General features: G+C 41.2%; 1 protein-coding gene across 11 annotated transcripts in view; it reads right to left on the bottom strand.

Moving 5' to 3' along the window:
- ZNF385D (zinc finger protein 385D) overlaps nucleotides 1-23423 on the bottom strand; it is a 403634-nt gene that overhangs the window by 59183 nt on the left and 321028 nt on the right. For 9 of the 11 annotated variants that reach the window (XM_033166281.1, XM_033166277.1, XM_033166276.1 and 6 more), the window contains one exon: nucleotides 18479-18589. The exons of the other annotated variants lie outside the window; for them this stretch is intronic. In XM_033166281.1, coding sequence (XP_033022172.1) covers nucleotides 18479-18589 — 111 coding nt within the window. The remainder of the gene's footprint in view (nucleotides 1-18478; nucleotides 18590-23423) is intronic. 11 annotated transcript variants of the gene reach the window in all.

Below are 23423 nucleotides of genomic sequence, written 5' to 3'. Positions count from 1 at the left end.
CAAATTGGGGAGTGACCATCGCAGCCAAGCTGATTAGTCAGGCAGGGAGCTTCCTACCACCTTGCTATAGTGTGTCTGAAGACTAACCAGAGTTCATACCATTGGGCCATGCGAGATGCCTTAAGAACAAATGTTCCCATTACTATCCCTACTCCACAATGGTGGTTCCTGAGCTGGGGACCTATACATGGCCAAGCAGATAAACAATGCTTGCATGCTGTATATTGGCACTGCACCATATGAAGCAAATTACATCCCCCCCACAATTTTTTTTATAGTCAACAACTTAAAAGAAAGGAAAAGCAAGGACCAATTCTCACGCTACTTTCAGAAGATAGTGATGTGCCACATGTTCGTAAGACTGGTGGCTGAAGTTGTGTTCAAATATAACGAAAGACATCTGTCCTGAAGCTAAGTGCACAGGCATGTAACTAGTTGTTGTCTTATCAGTCCAGGGAGTAAAGATACAAGAAAGGTACAAGAAACTTATACTGAAACAAAGTTTTTGGGATACTTTTATCAGACAAAATTCTGAAGCACTTTCCCTGTGAAAACCTGCCCTTTACTGCTGAACCAGAGGAACCAGCAATCTGCAAAAAGCTCTAATTGCCATTTGCTTTGATTCAGCATTGAAGAGCAAGCTTTCCTGGCAAAAGGGGTGAGGCAAAAAAAAAGTGCTCAGACAGGGAACTTTAAAGTGCATACATGTGCCTAGAAAGTGTGGGGCAAAAGTTAAGTGGGGATAAGCCCATAGAGTTCTCTAGATTTCCCCCAACCTCTGCCTTTCATTTGGTGCAAGATAGAAGCAGCAAAGCAGCAACAAGAAGCCCTCCTACACACACAGTTTTCATATTCAGTTATTCACACTGCAGAACCAATGTTTTGCAATTTTGCAGTCATCAGCACTGAGGCTCCTACCCTGAAATTACTATATATTATGTATCCCTCATTCATTTATGGATATTCAAAATGTACTTGCCCTTTGGTACACCCAACCTCCAGACTTTTAAATTAACCGTAATTACATTTTGTTAGATGTGTTTTAATGTTAGAAATATTTGAAATTTAAAAACCTCTGCTATTTTGGAATCAAGTGCATAACCTTAATGTAGGAGGCCCTCCAATAACGAGTTACTTTATGTATATTCCCCCACTGTTACAGCTCCAGAAAGCTACTCATCCAGAAAATCAAACTGAACTGAGGGTGGAACATGGGGCCCAATTTTTTTTCTCCTTCACGTAGCAACTGCAATTATCATCTGATTGGTTGATTTATTCAGCCTTCCATAATGCTGCCTTTCTTTGTGACAGTGATTTCAACAAGTAAAATAGCACCTGTTTCAGTGGGTGGCAAGTTTTCATATGGAGATAAATTGCCAATCAAATGGAAACCTCCATGGTTTCAGCGGGGGAAGAAGAAACACAATTTCAACATATACAGTTCACATGGTCATCTAAACCTTTCATTTATTTATCTAGTTAAATTTCACTCTAATTTTTGAATTACACATTCTGAAACAAAAGCATTGACCTGCCAACGGGGATGTGGTTTTCTCTTTCTAGATGTGAAGTTAGAATTGTGCATATTGAACACCTGTATTAATATAAATACAATCAAGGAAAACTTCTCTATGTGCATGTTCTGCGGGTGAGAACATCCAAACTACAAAACTGGGAACACACACACATTCCTATAACACCCAAGAATTATGAGACATTTCTTAAAATTAAGATTTAAAGTGAAAAGAACAATTTTCTAGAGATGATACAAAGAAGAAAAGCAGCTTATAATTATAATAATAATTTAATTATTTATACCTCGCCCATCTGGCTGGGTTTCCCCAGCCACTCATTAATTTTAGTTGAAAAGAATATCATGGCACCTTATATAAAACTAATGCTTTCCTGAAACTCAGTTTAAAGCAGAAATCTTTGTGACAGCTCCAGCTGGAGCAAAATGGGAGTACACTTACCTGCCCTTAGTCTCTCCTCCCAGATTAGCTGAAAACTTCCTATTGACTGGTTACTCTCTGAGTTCTTTATTTTGTGAACAAAATAAATAAACGAAACTTGAGTGGGTGAGAATAATGTTGCCAACTTGAGTGTTTTCACCTTGTACCTGTTGCTAGGGAAACCACTTCTTTTGTCTGTATACAATCAAAACAGCAGCTTTGCTGAACTTGGAATTAAAGAGCTGTGATTGGGTCTCGACTCCGAAATGAAAAAGGAAGAAAAAAGTGGCATGAGGAATATAAAAAGAGTATCAGAAATAATGCAGGATCACTGACAAAAAAACCCCCCGGGTTTGCTCATTTGTCCTTTTATTCCTTGATTATATGAAAATAAAGGAATGGTAAATCCAAACTAGGATGATCAGAGTGTCCTTTTCTGGTCACCCTAAAACAAACATTTTGCATATATAAAGAACCCTGAGACACCTGAAACGTCAACAAATTTCTGCAACGAATTGTCGTCCAAACCCCACTTTGTCAGGTACATGAACCTTGCAAGTTGGCGGCGAACCTCAAAAACCAACCACATACTAGGCACAAATTCTGAATATTGTGCTTTCTGATTTGGTGCTTAGTTTACATTCAGCATGCAGCTTGGATTAATGTGTGTTGTCTTAGTTGCTAAGAGACTGCCTTTTTGCATGTTTGGTAATCTCAGTTTCCATCCGACACTGATGACTGAGTAACAGAACTACTAGAACTGGCATTCTGAGAGCAAACAACACATATATGTAAGAAAAGAAATCTTGCACAAATTGTATGGCATATGGGATGCTTTGAATACAACATGATTGCCCCACCAATGGCATTTGCTATGACCCATCTGACTCCTTACCAGTCAACACAAAAACCGACCCTCCCATAAAATTAATGAAGCTATCACCCTGCATTAAGGCTTGTTAGATCAGACCAAAACCCCATCTAATTCAGCATCTACTTTAGGATGGTCATGCAAGCTACATTTCACTGGAGTCCTCTCATCTACACAATTATTAAAGTGCAGGAACCCTGACTTCTTTTCCACATGGTCAGTCTAATCCTGTTCCTATAGTGCGTAATTGGGTGCTTCCAGAAACCCACAAGAAAGACTTGAAGGAAACCCAGTAACTCTCTCCCTCATTGTTGTTCCCCTAGAACTAATATTCAGAGGCATATGGCTTCTGAACATGCCCTAATATTAATGGAAGTTGGGGGTCTCCAGTTCCATTTCAGATTCACTTTTGGCACAGAGAAAATGTTTTTACGTCCCACAAGTAGACAGCTTGATATCTATTATTCTAAGGATGAACAGAACAGTAACTCAATACAGGAGTACACCACATGGCATTTATGGCATTATAATGGAAACAGACATGTAATGCACTCACGTATCTGATTGTTGAAGCATCTGATCACATCTCAAACTTCCCTTAGAGGAAAATGCAAAGCCAGTGTATGAGGTTTGGCTTACAGAGCAAGGAGAGGTTTTTAATTTTCTCCCTCCACCATCTGCCAGTCAATATTTGGAATACTTAGTCTTCATTGTAGCCTAAATTGCTGAAATTATAGGAGGTTTTCCAAAGGAACTTCAAGGGTGAGCTATTTCCAAATCTTACTTGAATATGTGAGGACAAAATACCAGCATTCAAATTGAACAAACTCAGTTTGGGCAATTCAAGAGATCGGATCCATACAATCTTTGAATAAGCAGCTGACCTTAATACTAGAAGTGTTCACACCATTCACTATTGGAACGAAAATTGTTATATTTTTGTCACTCTTTCTCTGCTTTTGAGGCATTCTGTGTTCAGTATATTACCCTTAATGATAAAATGAAATGGCTTCAGCCAGCAAGTATTTTCCCCTGTGGGTATGTATTAACAGTTTACTTTTTGCAGAAGAGTGCACAAATATGATTAGCTTTTGCAAATTGCTGCTTATTCTGTTACTTGTAAGTAATTTTAATATTATTAACCGTGTAAACAGATGCATTTTCCACTATATATACAGCAGTAATGAGCTAATTTAATGTGTGAGAGACAACAAAGCAACTTCAAGAATGAGCTATTTCCATGAATATTTTAATTTCCCTTGAAATCTATCATGAAAACCAACCATGAACAAATTACTTGACAAGTCCTCCTGTGTCAAAACTGGGAGTTTTAAAAAGTAGTTGTTCATAAGAATGTTACACAACTTTAAATTAACTGTTCTGAAACATCTAAATCTAAACCTTGCTTTCTCATTATTCACTAAATTCCTCCAGGGGCAGGGGAACAACTGGCATATCGTTTATGAGACACAACCACCCAGAGTTGAAAAAAATCAAGCAGGATATTTCAAAATCATGGACAGAATGGGCATTGGGTGGGAATCACAGAATAGCATTAGGAGAGGTATAACTATTGGATTGTTTGTGTTGACGAAAAAGTCTAACTACACCCAATTTTTTTATCTAGCATTCAAATCATTCATATAACTCATTCGGTTTATGTTTCCTGGACTGATTCCAAATCTTTACCTTAATATTTATTTATTTACTTTTTTAGGACGATTAGCCATTTGATCCAATAGTATAATGTTGGAACTTGGGGCTTTTAAGCATGAAATGTCATTCCTAGGTTTAGAGCTCGTCCACATTTCTGCTTGTCTCATGCAATAAAAAACTCAGGTCCCAAGCAGTTTTCCACTTGACCCGCACTTTCTAGGCATGGGTCCGAGCGGTTTTGTCCTTGCTTTGCTCCATTCCCAGGGAAAACCCACTCTTGAGCTCTGAATCAGAGCAAATGTCAATCCAAAGAAAACCCAAATTGCCATTTGCTCTGATTGAGCGCTAGAAAGCAGTTTCCCCTGGGAGAAAGCAGTGGGACAATAAGAAATGTGGATAAGCCCTTATTTGTAAGAAAGTTGTCAGGCCAAACTAATTTTAAGTAGCCCCACCACTGCATGAGATACAGATGGTCAAACTGCTTTCAGTGTTGGATGTCTACACATCTTGTTTATAGCAATAAATCACTCCACTTAGATGTGTAGTCTTACATAAAATCCCCTCCTCAAACGAAAAAATAATAATACAGCAGTTGTGAAGCCACATTATTTATATTTGCACAATTTCCTTCTCAGAGGAGCCGATGTGGTTCTTAGATAGTCTTCAGTTAGTGGGGGCTGGGGAGATGGTATAGAGCAGGGGTCAGCAACCTTTGTCAGCCATGGGCTGGTCCACCGTCCCTCAGAGCATGTGGTGGGCTGGACTATTGGGGGGGGGGGGAAGGAATGAACTAATTCCTATGCCCCACAAATAATCCAGAGATGTATTTTAAATAAAAGGACACATTCTACTCATGTAAAAGCACGCTGGTTCCAGGACTGTCCGTGGGCCGGATTGAGAAGGCGATTGGGCTGCATCCGGCCCCCGGGCCTTAGGTTGCCTACCGCTGGTATAGAGGATAGCTATGTTCTGGGCGATTGTTTTATCTGTAAGTTGCCTTGAGTCCTGTCAGTGGAAAGATATCCATATCTATCTATCTATCTATCTATCTATCTATCTATCTATCTATCCACACACACAAACCAGGGGTAGGCAACCTAAGGCCCGGGGGCCAGATGCAGCCCAATCGCCTTCTCAATCCGGCCCATGAACAGTCCAGGAATCAGCGTATTTTTACATGAGTAGAATGTGAGCTTTTATTTAAAATGCATCTCTGGGTTATTTGTGGGGCAAAGGAATTTGTTCATTCCCCCCCCAAAAAAAATTAGTCTGGCCCACCACATGGTCTGAGGGACGGTGGACTGGCCCATGGCTGAAAAAGGTTGCTGACCCCTGATATATATACACACATACATACACTGCTACCATTTTGCACGTGTCCAACTGACAAGTGACTGCCAATGTGAGGGTCCTTTTAGATCCAGAAAAGGGGAAATGGGGCTCAGGTGGGGCAAAACAGGGCATAATGGGGTGGAGCAGGCTCCACCAATGCACCTGGGCACCAGGAACGGAACCCCCATGCAAAGTGTTTGCTGCCTGTACACGCACACACAAAATAGGAAGAGCTGCCAGTCAACAGTGCAGTCATATTACCCTCCACTTCACCTGATCAATTACCACTGTCTCCCATCCTGACAGCTGATAGGGCTAGACCTGCATCAGCACAGACCCGAACCATGTGCCTTCAGACCACATTCACATAATTTAATTTAAAAAGCAAGAGATAATTCATTGAGAAAACTGTGCTTGCATTAAGTAACGCTCATATTAGGTAATAATAGAAAACCATAGATTATTGTTACACTTAAACACAGCCACTCTGTTCTCAACAAGTACATTCAATAGCACATTGTCTGATATTGTGCAATGTAGTTATTTCCTGTCATTACGAGTTTCACATTAGCCAGGTGCGTGACCAACCTCCACTTTGCAGACCATCCCAAACTCAACCTTACAAACAATGTAACTTTATTATATGCCTTCTGGTCTGCTTCCTCTTGCCCAGTGTCTTTTTCCTCTGCGTGTCTTAATTCGTTAAGGTAACATTTTACTTTTATTCATTATCTCATCACAGCATTGTAACTGATTAGTTGCACCATAATGTGCAGATTTATCCCTTGGGTGTATTTTAGTTTTCTATAATGAACATATTCCATAGGTCTCCTTTCTACTGAAAGAACTTCACAAACAAATGCCTAACCTTGCAGAATATCTCTGCTTACCAAACCACAAACTATACAAAAAGCCCAGCATTCTGGAAAGCATTTTGGTAACAGCAAATGTCACATACTTCTCTCATTAGTTTTAGTGGGTGGGCCTATTAATTATGATTTGCTTTAAGTATTTTTGAAATACCATTCTTTCCAAGTAATAATTTAGCTACATAAAACACGTCTTCCAGAGGTTCTGTCTTCTGTAAAATGGGGAACTGACATTCCTTGCAAATGTAAGTTAGAGCAAAATCTGTGGTGAAACAATTATTAAATATGCACAACACTGCTTGTTGCACTTATTTATTTATTCTTCATGGTTTCTGACTCAGTGGCCTGGTTTGCACTTAAGTGTTAAACCATGGTTTACATAAACAGTAGTTAATAAACCACAGCTTAAAATTATGTGCAAATCCAGCACAGTGCCTTAGCTATGGTTTGTTAGAGAAAAAAAAAATAACCCAACCTAAACTATGGTTTCATGTGAACTCAGACAGATTCTGAACTATGGTTTAAGTGTGGTTTGTTTCTTTGTCTCATCCACATTGTGCTGTAAGCTACAGAGATTATACCAAGAGTGGCTGAAAAATGAAATTGCTGGGTGTGTTAGCAAAGATGATGTCGTTGCTAGGTCTGCCTGGTAAAATGATCTTTTCCTCACTCAACTCCTCTACTTCCAGCATCTTAAAGGGACTTCTGTCCCCTCTTTACAGAGATTTCTTCGCTCTGATCTGCCTTTACTGCACAGCTGGGATGTGGAGAGGAAAGCTTAAACAGAACGTTAAAGGGGCTATTGTCCTTTATGACCAGCTTTCACCACTTTACTCAAATGTTTTACTCAAGTTTTTTGTTTTTGTTTTTTTAAACTGCTGCTAGCACTTTACAAGTCATGACTGTTCAAATTAGCATGGTGCTTAATTTTTTTTAAAAAAAGCAAGAATACCTCAACTGAGATAGCCACATTGTTAAGTATGCGACACACCCACCCACCACATATTTAGCTTAAGTACCCCCTCCCCCAAGCAGCAGAGATGTTAGCAGCAGCAGCAGCAGCAGCAGCAGCGCAAAGACTCCACTGGAACGAACTCAAATTTATAAACATATGGACACAATGTGGTCCCACCCTTCAATCTTTTCCCTCGAGAAAAATCTTTTCCCTCGAGAAAAATTCAAGTTATGGGACATAAAACCTTGCCTGGTAAAGAGCTTGAGTTCCTTCTCTCCAATTTTTTCTTTTCCAGAATGTGTGCAACAATGTTTGAGTTAGTAACTTTGGGTGGAAACTGGCTGTCGAAAACAATAGGCAGAGAGCTTTTAGAACATTTCCACATCCTTACTCTCAGAGACAGCCAATGGGATGGGCCATTGGGACATGGCGAAGCCACAGCAGTAGTAAAGGTAAAGGTAAAGGGACCCCTGACCCTTAGGTCCAGTCGTGGACAACTCTGGGCGCTCATCTCGTTTTACTGGCCAAGGGAGCCAGCATACAGCTTCCGGGTCATGTGGCCAGCATGACTAAGCTGCTTCTGGCGAACCAGAGCAGCACACAGAAACACCATTTACCTTCCTGCCAGAGCTGTACCTATTTATCTACTTGCACTTTGACGTGCTTTGGGTGCTGCAAAGATTTTTGGTATTTCAAGTAGGGTGTGTGAAGTAGCAAGAGGTAGATGGTAAGCAGGCAGGAGCAGAAGGGGAACAACCCAAGCTTTCACAAAACAACCCAAGGTTTGTTTGATCATCTGCCGGGTGACTTATAGTTGAAGTGAGGTTCGTTTTATGAACTATGCTTTAGCTTTGGCTCAGCAGCACTTGTGAACCAGGCCAGTGTGTCTATTTATCTGAGGCTCTGCCATGAGTGTAATCTGAACTTGTGTGGTGTCCAGCAGGACCATACCACTGGTGCAAAGTCATTTCCAGTGCAAAGAATGTCCTGGCATCACTTCAACCCACTCATACAACTGTCGCCAAGCAACATAAATACTTAAGAGAATATGAGGTGTATCTGCACTCCTGCTGCAATGATTCCAATGCAACTTTTCCGCCAAGGCTACAATGCTATGACATTGTTCGTTTTTAATGTCCTCAGTCTCTCTCTCCCCCGCCCATACACCCAGTCTTTAACAGTAATTGCTCCAGATTCTGCATTACTGCCACATCTGCTCACAACTAATAAATGAAAGTATATCATATTTCCAATATGAACCAGATATTTTCCCTTCCAGCGCACACTTAAGATGTATTATCACCTTCAGGCTTCTTATACATGGTGAAACTAATAGGCTTCTTCAAGCATATCACCAGTCGGTGAAAGGCTTAAAGACGGCAAGCTAAGCCAGGGGCTTTCTGGTGCGAATTTGCCAGTAGGGCAAGAAGTTGTCCACTGGGAATGAATTAGAATCTACAGCGGAACAGTTTATTCAGCTGAAAGGGAACATTCCTTTCAGCCTATCTAATGCACATGTATTGTTAACTCGTGTGGGTTCTATGAGTTCAGCAGAGGAACTGTGGACTGCAGTTCAAAGAAGATTTAGTGGCAGGAACCTAGGTTTGCACATACAAGCTAGTTCCATGCAATGAGAGGCAAGCAGGTTTTCTTTTTTTAGGGGTCGGGGAGATCTCTCAGCCATCCTTACCCTTTCCTTTGTTTCACTCCAGGTCTTAAACGTATTATTCACCTCTACACCTGAGTGGGAAAACACTTAATTTTGTTCCTCTTGCCAGCATTTCGAATTGTCCCGTCTCTTCCATGTGGTTAGGGAAGATCAGCCATGTTCTGAGCTCTGATAAATTTTAGGATATATCAAAACAATGGACAGGATAGGCACATTTATCCAGCAGATAATTGAAAATAGGTAATATCCTAAAGATTATAGAAACCCTATAATTCTGACACATCTGGAAATTCTACTTGGTTGAGACTCTACACTAGCATAATATTTAAAATGGTCCTGACTCAAGCTCTTTTATACTTTTAAGGCCCTGCCATCATCCAATTTAGCTTATTAGAACTGAAAGAGCCTGCAGAAGGAACTTATTATCTTTGACAATATTTGCTTCATCCTACAGAACGAATTAAATTGCATGTGCATAGTTGCGTAAGATTTGCAAAGGTTACAGCGCCTCTTCTCTTTTTTAGGCATTAATTTAACATGTAGGTTAAAAAGAAAATTAGGGATAGTACTTCTTGTTTCTGTAATTGATTAAGGGGCTGGCTTTACTTACGCCTGTTCGGTGTATCTTCATTGACTGCTATGCATGAGCAACACACAAAAAGCATAGCAAAACAGATTAGAAACAGGCCACAAATATAAGTGTAGCATTGCCTTATCCTATTTGGTGTTGATATAAGAGAATCTCACAAGCAGACACTGAATCGCTCCCAGTTCAAAGGACCCCAAAGTGCCAATCCATCACTCATCACTTGGTAAATGCACTTTTGCACATGCTGAATACCCTGTGGTGAAACTAAAGGCCAGTCTTTTCCTGCAGGCAATTCATGTTTCAGTACACAGCACATTAAAATGTAGTCATCCTCTGTTAGTCCAGCAATTCAACAGAAACGTGTTGGAAGGAACATAGCACAGTAGCTCTAGTCACAACTACTCTTCCTGGTTAAAATTAAGGTGTTTGCTTTATAGTGTTTGCAGCATAAATTGGTTGAACATTTTGTAAGAAAGAGAGGTCACATGCCTCAGTGCAGAGGGTTGGATTAGAGCAGTGGTGGCCAAACTCGGCCCTCCAGATGTTTTGAGACTACAACTCCCAAAGCAACTTGGGAATTGTAGTCCCAAAACATCTGGAGGGCCGAGTTTGGCCACCACTGGATTAGAGGAACCTCAGGGTCCCTTCCAACTCTACAATTCTATGATTTTAAGTTTCCAAGATGCTGTGCACAAAAATTCTAATAATCAGTGCTTACAGAATTCTCTCTCTCATGGCATATTTTTCCTACCTGTGAATTTGGATCTCCCCAATCCTAGGAAAATCCAAAATGTACAGCAAAATGCAAACCCTATCTGCTTCCGCCTGGTGTGCTGCTGTTTACAATCTTTTCTGTTAAGGTGGCACCAGAAATATCTGTGTGATCTGACACAAGCAGGATTGGGGTGAGAATCCAGAGTTTCTGTTTGTTTGCAGAACAAAGAAGAAAAAGGAGGAGGGCTTTGTGCCGCTTTCCCACTTCCTGTCACTCACTGGAGACTGGAGAAAAGACTTACATTACAATATTATTGGAGAGTGAGGCATGGCTTTGCTTTGGATGGAAGATGAAGGTTTGTATGTGGGGCCACCTTATAGCTTCTTAAACCTTGCTAGCACATTGGCTTCCAAATGCCCTCACAAAGAACTGATCTGGGTCCTTTAGGACTCAAAGGAGCCACACTGAAGTGGCTGTTTGGCTTGTGAAATTGTGGGTTGAATTCGGAATCCTGCCCCTGTGTGGACCTGCCCTCAGAATCAACATCTAATTCAGAGCCTATTGAGACTTTCTAAAAGCCATAAATCCAACTTAGAGCTTAAGAAAAAGCCAAGAAATTATGTGGAGGAAACAGTGTGGAGTACCACAACAGGCTAAGAACAAATTAAAATTAAACAGATTTGCATGTCCACCAAAATGCGCAAGGGGCAAGCTTTGATCATGGCTGGTTTGGACATAATGATAAGCTTTGGGCTTGTGTGCTCCCACCACTTTTTCAAGCACAGCTGTAAGGCACTTGGAAGCTTCTGTTTCAGATCTGCCAAAACCAGAAGCAACTCAAACAGGGAGATGGAGCCCCAGTAGCTTCTTAACAGTGGCTTTGCTGAAGCTTACTGAGAGGAAGAGCTGGCAATATATTGGTTGTGCAGGCCCAATGGTGGAGCTATTCTGGCACTCCTCCTGGTACCTTCACAAAGTTCTCCCTCCCTCCTCACACCTTATCCTTCCCTCTTGGTAGCTGGCTAGCATTAATGTTCCACCTCTTCTGGCTACAACCATGATTTGTTGGAACAAACCAACTGCAAACTGTAGTCAAAGAAGTTGGCGTGTTCCAACAAGATATAGTCAAGATGAACCACAATTGAGGGTTCGGATACAACACTAAATTTTTGTTAATTTAAAATGGGAGCAGGATATTCTCCTGGCGGGCACAACAGGGAATAGTGCACAAGTCCATGCCTTCCAGAAGTCTGTAATCATGGTTTAGTGTTATGTGCAAACTGGGCCATTGTCTTCAGACAGTGAACCTTGTGCAGCATGATCCTATTTATGCTTTCAAGAAGTAAATCCTACAGTTTCAGTGAGGTTTATGTTTGAGTATGTGGGCATCAGGTTTAGACCCAAGAAGCTACAGTTAGCACTGTGTATAAACCATGGATTTGGCCAGGCAGAACCTGAATAATAAACATCAAATGCCTTGTCATTTTTAAGTAATGTTCAATAATCCATCTCAAGGGAGATAAAAATTTCATTTACCATACTTCATATTTCTCTGCATCTCCAAATACTGGTATTCACTTATTGCTGTTGCTTTGCACCTGCTTATCATTACAATGGGCTTCATTGTAAGCATTTATCACCACATACAATTTTGATAGAAATATTATATTACAGGATAAATGGATGAATAATGACAGATAAATTATGGCAATCTGTTCGACTAGGATCATAATAGAAAAGAGATATCAGATCTGAGTATACAGCAGCCAGATTTCTTTTTATTATTTTTATTTTTTGTCTTTTAAAGAGCAGTGAGGACTGACAGGTCTTTGGGAAAGTAATACAGTTTGCTGTAAGCTTTTAATACCACAACATAGTCATATTGATTATTAAACCATAAAAGATAAAGTGCTACAAAATGAAATATGTTTGTGTGTGCAAGTGATGGAAATCTGGTTCGAGGAAAAGATTTACTCAAGAAGACAAATAGTGTTTTCTACCCTGAGATCATTCAGTTGTGTTAAGAAAAATAATCAGGTTAGAATACAGCAAAGCAAGTTCTCTGGAGTACCGTAAGTGCTTCGTCTTTTAAAAATTACTGTATGCACATTACTGGCTTATTAAAAGAAAACATTTGCCAGTGGTTTTATAATATTCTGCGAAACAGAATAAGTGGTACTGAATTGTGCAGGTCTAATGGAAATTTGATACCATCTGTTTCCCAGCATTGCTTAAGGTAATTAACATAATTGATCACTGTCCTAAAATATGGCCAGAAGTAATAGGAAAACTAGCTTTTACTAATTAAACCATTTATAGAGAAAAAAGATGAGATTTTAATCAAGTCCCTTTCTTGTGGTTCTCTAATACTTTAATTTGTCATTTCTACTTGGTGCTTTGGAAATATCATATTTATAGGAAATGTAACATTATCCATATTCATTCAATCCATCAATTTTTATACCGCCCTTCACCTGAAGCATCACAGGGCAGTTTACAATATAAAAACACAAACCACAAAATACATAACAAACAAAAAACTATAACCTCTCCACACACAGTTTAAAAGGGCATAGATTGCTTAATTAGCCAAAGGCTGTATCTTGTGCTTCTGATGTTGCATAAGAATACCTCATGATTTTGTAGTCTGCATTTTTTTCCTGCTTACATGACCTCTAGAACCCTGCTAAATCTCCACATTGATCTGCATCATTGCTTACCGCAGTAAACCTATATCAGAATCTACTATATTTAGCAAGTGCAATACCTAATTAAAAGTTATGTGAGTTTTAAAGTAGAATAAAGCTGCAATCCTATACCCAAAATCAATAGGATCTACTTCTGAGTAGACACGCTAGCTGGCACTGCAGATCACTTCTTTCAATCGAGCTGTGGCCTTTTTGAAACAGATCCATACACACATACTAAAATACACTTGTAGAATAGTCCACAGTGAGTTTCCAACACAGCAATACATCACTGCCTCATGAGTCTTCTAGGAGAGGCTCCAAAATAGTACGACAGCTTTAATGTACCTTTAATGAGTCTGTTCTAGATCAGAGTTATAGCATCACCTGAGCTGAACTCAGCAAATGACCCAGATTCTTGGATATGTACAAGGCTGGTGACTTCCTGCAAGCACAAGTACTGGGGAGACTGCATGGGCTAAACAGTTCTGTTGCAGTTCAAAGAATGTTGCTGTACAGTCGCCACTTAGTGGAATGGCAAGTGAACTCTCCCACGTTTCACAGAGGAACTCTGGTTCACTAACACACAGAGGAAAGCAAGTGGCAGGGAGAAGCCATTGCAGAGAATGACATTCAGCCATTGCTACCGGAGCAGCTCCTCCCTCTTAACCTCCCCCTCTTTCCCCATCAAATTGCCAAGTAAAGGGGTAAAGCACTGGCATAAAGAACAGACACCCCAGTGGTGGGTTAGGCCACTCCGCTCAAAAGATGCCATATGGCAATGCCAGAACCAATAAGCAGGTAGGCCCAGATGCTATTCCCAGCTTCTCCTGAACTGTCAGTGGCTAGCAAAAGCTGAAAGATGTATCTCAAACATGCAACATTTGGGTTCACGTGCAATCACGCAGGCATTAGCTAGCTGTCTGTAAGCCCTGTCACATTTTCCAAAGCATGTAGTTACTGCCGAAGCTGTATTTAAGAGGAATAATACTCCCTACATCTTGCTTGTGCAAACAAACCTGTAACAGCACCAGAGTTACCACATTTTTCAGTGGTAATTTTTCATTTTTCAAATATATTAATTTACTATTTAGTCACTTACAGTGCAATCCTATAACACTTACCTGGGAGAAAGTTCCATTTGATTCAGTAAGTGTGCTTCAGGGTAGACATGTGGAGGATTGTGTTGTTAAGAAATTAAAGCAAGGATCACCAACATGATGCCCACAGGTACCCATGCACCCACACAGATCTTTTCTGGTGCCCACAGGATCCCCTGCCTCCCTCCACCAGTGAATTTGTGTGTGGTGTGTGTGTGTGTGTGTGTGTGTGTGCGTGATACCTGTAACAGTTTCTCAAGCTGAAATGTGCGTGCTGGCCCAAAAAGGTTAGCATCCCCTGAATTAAGCCACTGTCCTGCTAGCAGTTACTGTACCTAGTTATTAAGAGTGAACATTGATTATAAAGTGTTACCTTCACCAAATTAAACCACATCCCCGAGTCAACTGTTAAATATTAGTGAAGATTGCTCCTTCCCTTGAGCAAAAGCACAGTGTCATCTTTTAATTTGTAATTCATGTATTAATAATTGCTGTGATATTTGTAGAATGAAATGAAACATGTTGCAACCCAGGATGACATATCAGTATTCAAATTCATCTAACTAAGAGTAATCTGAATTCACAAGACCTACAATCAAAGAGAAAAGTGACAAGTGCAAGGGGAGTGATAGATAGATGAAAGTACTTTTGACAAAAGCTGTGAAGTGAGTTCCCACTGAGGGATGATTTTCGCTAGTCTCCAGGTATGACATTATGCACACTGATGAGCTGATCAACAGTACAGAACTTCTACCCAGCTGTAATCAAGAGTGATTGATGGTTGGGACAAAAAAGTTGATTATCATGACAAGACTACTGATGCAGAGAAAATAAGCAGCGCTGGAGAAAGGAGAAACCCTGTTCTCAGAATATCCCGAAATACTTCTTTATAAGGCATACAAGAAAGCGTTTTATGCTTTTAACAATGTGCTCCAGTACAAATGCAACCTATTTATGCAGCAGTGTCCCCTCCAACTACACACTTAAACCTGCAGAAACCTAGCAGAACAAGATTTGTAAGTCATTTCACTCGAAACTCATTTTTTCAAAGCTCTATCTATCAAGAGGGCAGGTCAATACTATGAATACACCTGTATGTTTGTTCTTGCAGGGGGAAAAAAGCATATTTCTGAGAGCTGCAGGGGACTCATTTGAAACTGCCTTTTTGGATTTCATCTGCAGAAGCAGTGAGTCCCTGATGGCAATTTTAGACCTTTAAATGCTTCATTTTCAATTCATATCAAAACAGAAGCTTAATCCAAAGTGACATACCTTTATAAATATTGTTTCAATGTGAATAAAAATACACTTAGCTCAAGATAAGCAAAGCTTAACGTTGGTATTTAGTTCAGTTTACAAATTGCACTTTTCCAGCATGTATTAATATGAGCTCTGAGAATCTGAAACACTATTCCAAGTAAATATAGTCAGCAGTGAAAATTCAGCACCATAGATTTTTGCGCCGAAATTGGTACATACAACTTACAGTATGTCCAACGTACACAAGCTAGCTGAACTGTGGCATTGGTCATAAGGAGGCTGCTCTGCACTACAAGTCATGGAAACGTACTGGGAGCCAATGTAGGTCTTTCAAGACCGGTATTATATGGTCTCGGGGGCCATTTCAGTCACCAGTCTAACTGCTACATTCTGGATTACAGTAGTTGCAGTTTCCAGGTCACCTTCAAAGGTAGCCCCACGTAGAGCACGTTGCAGTAGTCCAAGCGGGAGATAACTAGAGCATGCACCACTCTGGTGAGACAGTCTGCAGGCAGGTAGGGTCTCAATCTGCATCCCAGATGGAGCTGGTAGACAGCTGTCCTGGACACAGAATTAACCTGCACCTCCATGGACAGCTGTGAGTCCAAAATGACTCCCAGGCTGCGCACCTGCTCCTTCAGGGGCACAGTTGTCCCATTCAGGACCCCACACCCACCCACCCCCTGTCCCCCCAAAACAGTACTTCTGTCTTGTCAGGATTCAACCTCAATCTGTTAGCCTCCATCCATCCTCCAGTCGCCTCCAGGCATTAACACAGGACCTTCACTGCCTTCACTGGTTCTGATTTAAAAGAGAGGTAGAGCTGGGTATCATCTACATACTGATGAACACCCAGCCCAAACCCCCTGATGATCTCTCCCAGCAACTTCATATAGATATTAAAAAGCATGGGGGAGAGGACGGAACCCTGAGGCACCCCACAAGTGAGAGCTCATCCCCCAAAAACACTTTCTGGACACAGCCAAGGAGAAAGGAGTGGAACCACTGTATAACAGTGCCCCCAGCTCCTCTAAACGGTGCAGAAGGATGTAATGACTGATGGTCTCAAAAGCTGCTGAGAGATCCAGAACTAGGAAATGGCTTTTACCCTTGTCCCTAGCCCGCCAGAGATCATCGACCAGCGCGACCAAGGCTGTTTCAGTCCCATGATAAGGCCTGAACCCCAATTGGAAGGGATCCAAATGGTACCCATCCTCCAGGCGTGCCTGGAGTTGTTGAGCAACCACATGTTCGATCATCTTGCCCAAGAATGGAAGATTTGAGACTGGGCGATAGTTGGCCCTATCAGCCAGGTCCAGAGTTTTTTTTTTTTTTTTAAAGAAGCGGTTTAATGACCATCGCTTTTAGCAGGGCTGCGAGGACTCCCTCACAGAGGGAAGCATTCACCACCATGCAGAGCCCATCACCCAGTCCTTCCCGGCTCACTTTTATGTACCTCTTGCCATCAGCCCACCCTATCCCCAATTTGGCCAAACATTCTCAATTGAGAAGTTTCTGCCTGGCTTTAGATGCCGGGGGGGGGGGGGGAAGAGTGATGAACTGAGCTAAAGTATTCAAATAGTTTTTACAGCACAACCTTAGGGCCATCCAGTTTCAGACTGAGTTCAAGTGCTATTACCAGCTTCTAAAATTATGTCTTAGGAAAAAATATGGTAATGTTTCAAAATTTGCAGCACATGCCTATAAAAGCAGAAGCCATCGCATATCCAACTGTGCAAAAATGTTCTGGGATGTTCTCAAATTAGTCATGTGTTCTGTATAAACGCAGGGCATTCTCCAATATTTGATTAGGCTTCCTGGTGCAGAATATCAAGATGTTCGGATGTTCTGTATGCTTTCTGTGTTATATTGATACAAATGTCAGATATTCACTGAGAATATTCGCATGAACAACTTCCTAGTATTCCCCCCCCCCTTTTCATTACAGTGGTACCTCGGGTTACATATCCCTCTGGATAAGTAATCTTCGGGATGCAAATGTATACATTTCCGGGTTTCGCCACATGTGCATGCGTGCGCACAAGCAGTCTGCGCCCTGCGCACATGCACAGACAGGTGCCTCCGGTTACAGACTTTTTGGGATATGGCCGGGCCTGTGGAATGGATCCCGCCCATAATCAGAGGTACCACTGTATTTTTCAGTTGCCAATATATGCCAGACTTTGTAGAAAAGCAAGAAAATAAGGTTGTCATATTCTGAAGAGCAAAAAAGAGGACACATTTTCTGACTTCTAACAATGGATTGCTATGATGACTCTACCCATGAAAAAGAGGACGTGTCCTGGAAAAAGAGGGCATATGGCAACCCTAAAATATGCCAATGTATTACACACATGGGAAAATATCATGAATGTTACATCCAAGTGGCAAGCCATCGGCCTCCCAAACCATGTCCAGCTCTTCCCCAAGCCTTTTCCCCCTGCCCCCAGACCCCTACCACATATGCCTGTGCAGCTGAAGAGAAGTTTACTAGGCACTGTGGTTTGTTTTCTTCCACTCATCCTAGGCACCTATCTGCTCTTTCTTTCCCTCCATGATCAGTAGGCTTCCATATAACTTTATCTATAGCTATATATAATTCAACCTGTGGAACTGAAATTGCAGAAAGGAGAACCGAAAGAGAAAAGCTGAGCCGATGAGCATGAAGTAATCATATACATTATTGCTCCATAACCATGAGGCAAATGTGAAATAATATCATACAGGTTCCATTGCCAAAAAAACAAAGCAAAGCAAAACAAAAACCCAAACCCATTATCTCATGCATACATATTTTTAAGAAGATATAAATTATCTACTTACATCCGAATTAAATCTCAACTGGCAAATGTTGCACGATATGATTTGCTTTCTTCTGTGAGGAAGAGGAACCCCAAACGTATGATTTATTACAGCTTTTTGAATTGGGTCCATCTGCAACAAAAGGAGGAGAAATAAAAGCTTTTCTATTCTCTTGGAAGTCTGCCAATTCTGCTAACAGTGCTTAATGGAATTTACATACTGCCAATGGATCATATCCAACCAAGCTTTACACTGAGTAGACCCATTGAAATTAACAGACTTACATTAGCCATGTCCATTAATTCAAGTTTATCTACACCGAGTATGACTCCCACTGGACACAACCCAAAGTCTTATTTTATTTTTAAACATTAGCAGTACAACCCTTTGTAAGTCTTCTTAAAAGTAAGTACCACTGAGTTCAATGGAGCTTGACTACCAAATAAGTGTGCACAGGATTGCAGCCCAATATATCACTATCTTTTTATCTGTATAGATGTAGCAATTTTATTTTATTTTTAAAGCAAAAAATAAAAATTGGGTGCTAATGAAACAAAGAGCTCTGAAGGGCACACCAAACACAAGTTTGGAAAATCTCATTGCAAGAAATTGATGGATCCTAAAGAAATGTGCTGAACATTCTGACATGTCAAACTGTTCTTTCTTAACTTTAGTTAGTTACTACTCAAGATATGAATGTTTCCTCCCTTGCTTCAGTGTTAAAGAAACTCACTGCAACATTCACATATTTTGTGTTTTTCTGGCACAGAAAGTGGAGTCATTTCTCCTTCTTGGCTCTTTTTTGTGTGTGTCTGCAGTAACTCTCAAGTGGGAAGAATATGGCGAAAGAAGCATGCTATAACAGAAATTAAGATAGAAGACTCAAGGGAAAATAGAAAAGAGCAAGTAGTAGAATGAATTATTGTGTCAAGGACTCATTGTGCAGTTACTTTTAGCTCTCGCTTGCTTCACGAGATTTCTGAATCATTAAGATTTTTTGATGTTTAAATATTTATTATTGAGCAATGAGAGACATATTTTGCATTTTATTTGAAGTGCAAAAAAGGATAAATATATCACAGATGCAAAGAAAAATGATAAGTTCTTTATTTTTGCAATATGGACAATCTATTTCGGATACAAATGCTTTCCTTGTTTCTTTGTGAAGCAATCGCAAAACTTTCTGTTCTCAAAGACTAATAGGGCAGAATCAGTAAAAATAACGAAAACAGAAAGGCATGGAAGAAGAAACTATCACCACACATGTCGCTACCCATATTGCAGAACACTGCTCCACAGAGGGAAAACAACAGGGCTATGCTTGTCTAAGCATGCATGGACTGCAGTGCAATCAAGATTCAAGCAGTTGAAAATGGCCACAAAAGTGGCAGTTGGGGAAAAAAATGGAAAGGCTACAGAGGAAACATAGGAGTGAAGTGGATCTGGAGTTATGTCATCTGAATTCTCCAGAACAACTGAATAAGAGAACTGAATTTGGAGAATTCCAATTTGCCACCCCCATTTGCTGGTGGTGGATTGCGACGAGCCATTTTGGAGGGAGTGCCAGGCCTAATGAGCACAGCAGATCTATGAGGCTGTTGTCTGTTGTGGAGGCTGAAGGTCCCCGCATTCCCACAGCTGCCTAAGTCTCCTTCCCCAGGTCCTTCCCAAGCAACCTGAGACTATGCTGGTGTGCCTGTCTCTGTTGCTCCCTCTTCATACCTCTTCTGGTCCTGGGAGACCGGGGGCGGGGAGCTTGTCATAGCAGCAGGGAGCGGCACCTTGGCTTCTTCACCAGCCTGTCTCATCTCTGCCTCTTGGCCTCCCTCATCTCCTGCTTCCGCTTCCGGACTTCTCTCTGCCACAAACTCTCCCTGCTCACTAAACCCTGTTACCTCTTCAGCTTTCTACACCACCACCTTCCAGTCTTCTCCCTGCTCTCCATCTGAGCACTCATTGTCACCCCCAACACCAATTCCTGGGCTCAGCCTGAGCTTTCTTTCCTTGGGGGTTCCCCAGCTGGTGCCTCCCACCATTTCTCTGCTTTCAGCCAGTCCATGACACGGGGGGGGGGGAGAGAAAGCCTTGTTGTCTCCATGGTAAGTCTCCCACCCCCACTCCAAATGACAGGAATTGCTTTATACCACCTACTTTGGGTTCCTTTAACTCCCTTTTTTGGGGGGTTTGCCTGAAATGCCCATCCCAAATCAGGTGAACCTCAAAACAGTGCCAAAAGGTATCAATTTGAGCCCAGACCTAGTAGCAATAACTGCAAACACTCTTAAATCTGAATTTAATGCCAACACGTTGAATCAAATTCTGCATTCATGATCTGTTAAAACAGAACCCATGACCATTTTTCAAGCACAGATATGAAACACATGAGTCAGCTAGCTTTTCTATGTATGGAAGGGATCTTAGGAAAAAGAAACAGCTCTTGAGATCAAACACTATAAATAGGACCATAGCTGTCAACTTTCCCCCCTTTTTAAGGGAAATTCCTTTATTCCGAATAGGATTCCTCGCAAGAAAAAGGAAAAGTTGACAGCTATGAATAGGACACGAGAACATTTATTATTATGGTACTGATTATGACCCAGGACTGACTGCACATCAAAGGCATAATAATCTAGCCCCTGGTTCCAGAAGGTGCCACCCTGCATCCCAACAGAAAAACCTACTGGGCTACTGTACCTATGTCAACTGAAGCACACAAAAATTTCCTATACTGTACTCACAAAGTGTATTTCTGTTATTAAGGATCTAGGATTCTACAGGCTACAAAATGTACAGTATCTCTAAAATGTGAACCTCATGATTTGTGCTTGTAGTTCTATATGCAAAGAGGTTTGGATGGCAGCCAAAGTGATTAAGAAAAGCTGGTTCAGATGCAGAAATCTCTACTCTGCCAATTGCTGTTTGATACAGCAAGTCAGAATTGCTTTTCCAAATATAACTCCATAAATCCCAGTCCCTAACAAAGTCAGAGCACACAGGCAAGTGAGGGTGAGTGCACTAGAATTACCGGTATATTAGGCTCTAGGATTTTCTCCTAGAGTATTTTTGTGGGCAGGGGGTGGTGAAGGCTGCCAACCCATAAAGTTTTAAATAATTATTAGATAAGTGCCCAAATGTTTGTTAGAGGAAAGGGATGCTGACAAGTGGACCAGTCACACGCTCTCACCCATACACATTTGTGAAGTCTGAGAAACGGAGATAAAAAGGGCGGGGAATATGAATGGTCTGCTTGAATCAGATGAACAAAGTAAAAGAAATGGACCATCAGGACAGATAAAGCGGAAGATATTAGAAATCTGATCAGTGTTTGATTATTTAGAAACATATTCTCAACAATCTGTATATAAAGACAGTAGGCATCATAATTCCTTATTCTTTTCTCTAACTTTCCAGAAATCTGCCTGTGAAACCGCTAAATGTTTATTCAAAACCCTTGCCTCTGCATTTGAAATCCTGAAATCCTAGTTTTTGGAATAACCTCATGGTTTTAGTGCAGCATGCAAATAATCCTGCAAGTTGTCTATTACCATTTTCCAGTCTCATCAAATGGTGTCTGGGCTCTAACTATGTGGAAAGCACAAGGGAATATATGAACGCTATGCTATGAATTGCCAATAGTATCTTTATTCTGTAATCCCCTCCATCACCACGTTTGTTCCATTTAGGTGCTTTTTAAAGGTTGCAAGCCTGCATGCACTTACGTGGGGGTAAATTCCATTAAACATAATGGGACTTACATCTGAGTAGCAGGGTGCCAACAGGATTTGCCTGAGTAAACACTGCAGGGTAGGTTTTTGTCTCAACACAGGTAAGACAAACAAAGCTGTAGGCTTAAACTGGATCCTTTACTTAATAATATTACTTGCTACAACAGAAGCAAGGAAGAAAGGCGAAAGAGAAACTAAACTCACAACAAGTTATGGGCCCAAGCATATCCAAGAGTTCCCATAGTCATCCTTATGACTTACTTGTAGCTGCCTACAAGGAAACTTCCAAAAATGCCTGCTGACCTAAAGTTGGTAAGACTAAGCCTTATAGTTATGTCTGCCATCCTTCAGGTGAGACAAAGCACCTACTCTGCAACATAGAATAAAGGTGGCATGTATTTTGCTCCACTGGCAAAAGGGGCATACAACTTGGACGCAGATGATTTGGCCACTATAGTCCCTGATCTACACTCTACATGGGTCTGCCACTGAAGATAACTTGGAAACATCAACTGGTCCCCCCCTCCCCAAAAGAGAGCCAAAATACTTTCTGGGGCACCTCGTTTCCAATTAAGAATGTTCAAATTAATGTTTAAAGCCCTAAACAACTTAGCTTCCATCTCACAGAATCAAAGTTGGAAGGGGACCTGAGAACCATCTAGTCCAACCCTCTGCAATGCAGCTGCCCCTTACGGGGATCAAACCTTCAACCTTGGCGTTGCCAGCACCACACTCTAATCAACCATCTAAATCAGGCGTAGGCAACCCTGGCCCTTCAGATGTTTTGGGACTACAACTCCCATGATCCCTAGCTAACAGGACCAGTGGTCAGGGATGATGGGAATTGTAGTCTCAAAACATCTGGAGGGCCAAGGTTGCCTACACCTGATCTAAATGATAGTGTCCTCCCTACAGACCCCCTGAAACATTAAGATTGGCAGGGCTCTTGGTAGTTTTGCCATACTAGGTAGCTTGGGGAGTGGTAGCTGGGGAGAGGACATTCTTCGTGACATTGTAGAAATCCCTTCCCACTTTCACTATGCAGGTTTTTTGTATGCCTAACCTATTGAATGTCTGCCGGTCGAAAAGCAAGAGCTTTGCTCTCCTCCAATGCCAACCTTGACCCATGTAAACAACCCAAGTTTAAAGAGTTGAGTGAACCGGTTACATCACTGTAGGTCTTTGTTCAATTGCTCCTAGGCTAGCAAGGCTACGTTCATTGCAAGATCAGGCATGCCGTT

This window comes from Lacerta agilis, chromosome 12, assembly GCF_009819535.1.
Source record: "Lacerta agilis isolate rLacAgi1 chromosome 12, rLacAgi1.pri, whole genome shotgun sequence".
NCBI classification, from domain to species: domain Eukaryota; kingdom Metazoa; phylum Chordata; class Lepidosauria; order Squamata; family Lacertidae; genus Lacerta; species Lacerta agilis.
This window is presented reverse-complemented; position numbering and strand designations above follow the sequence as displayed.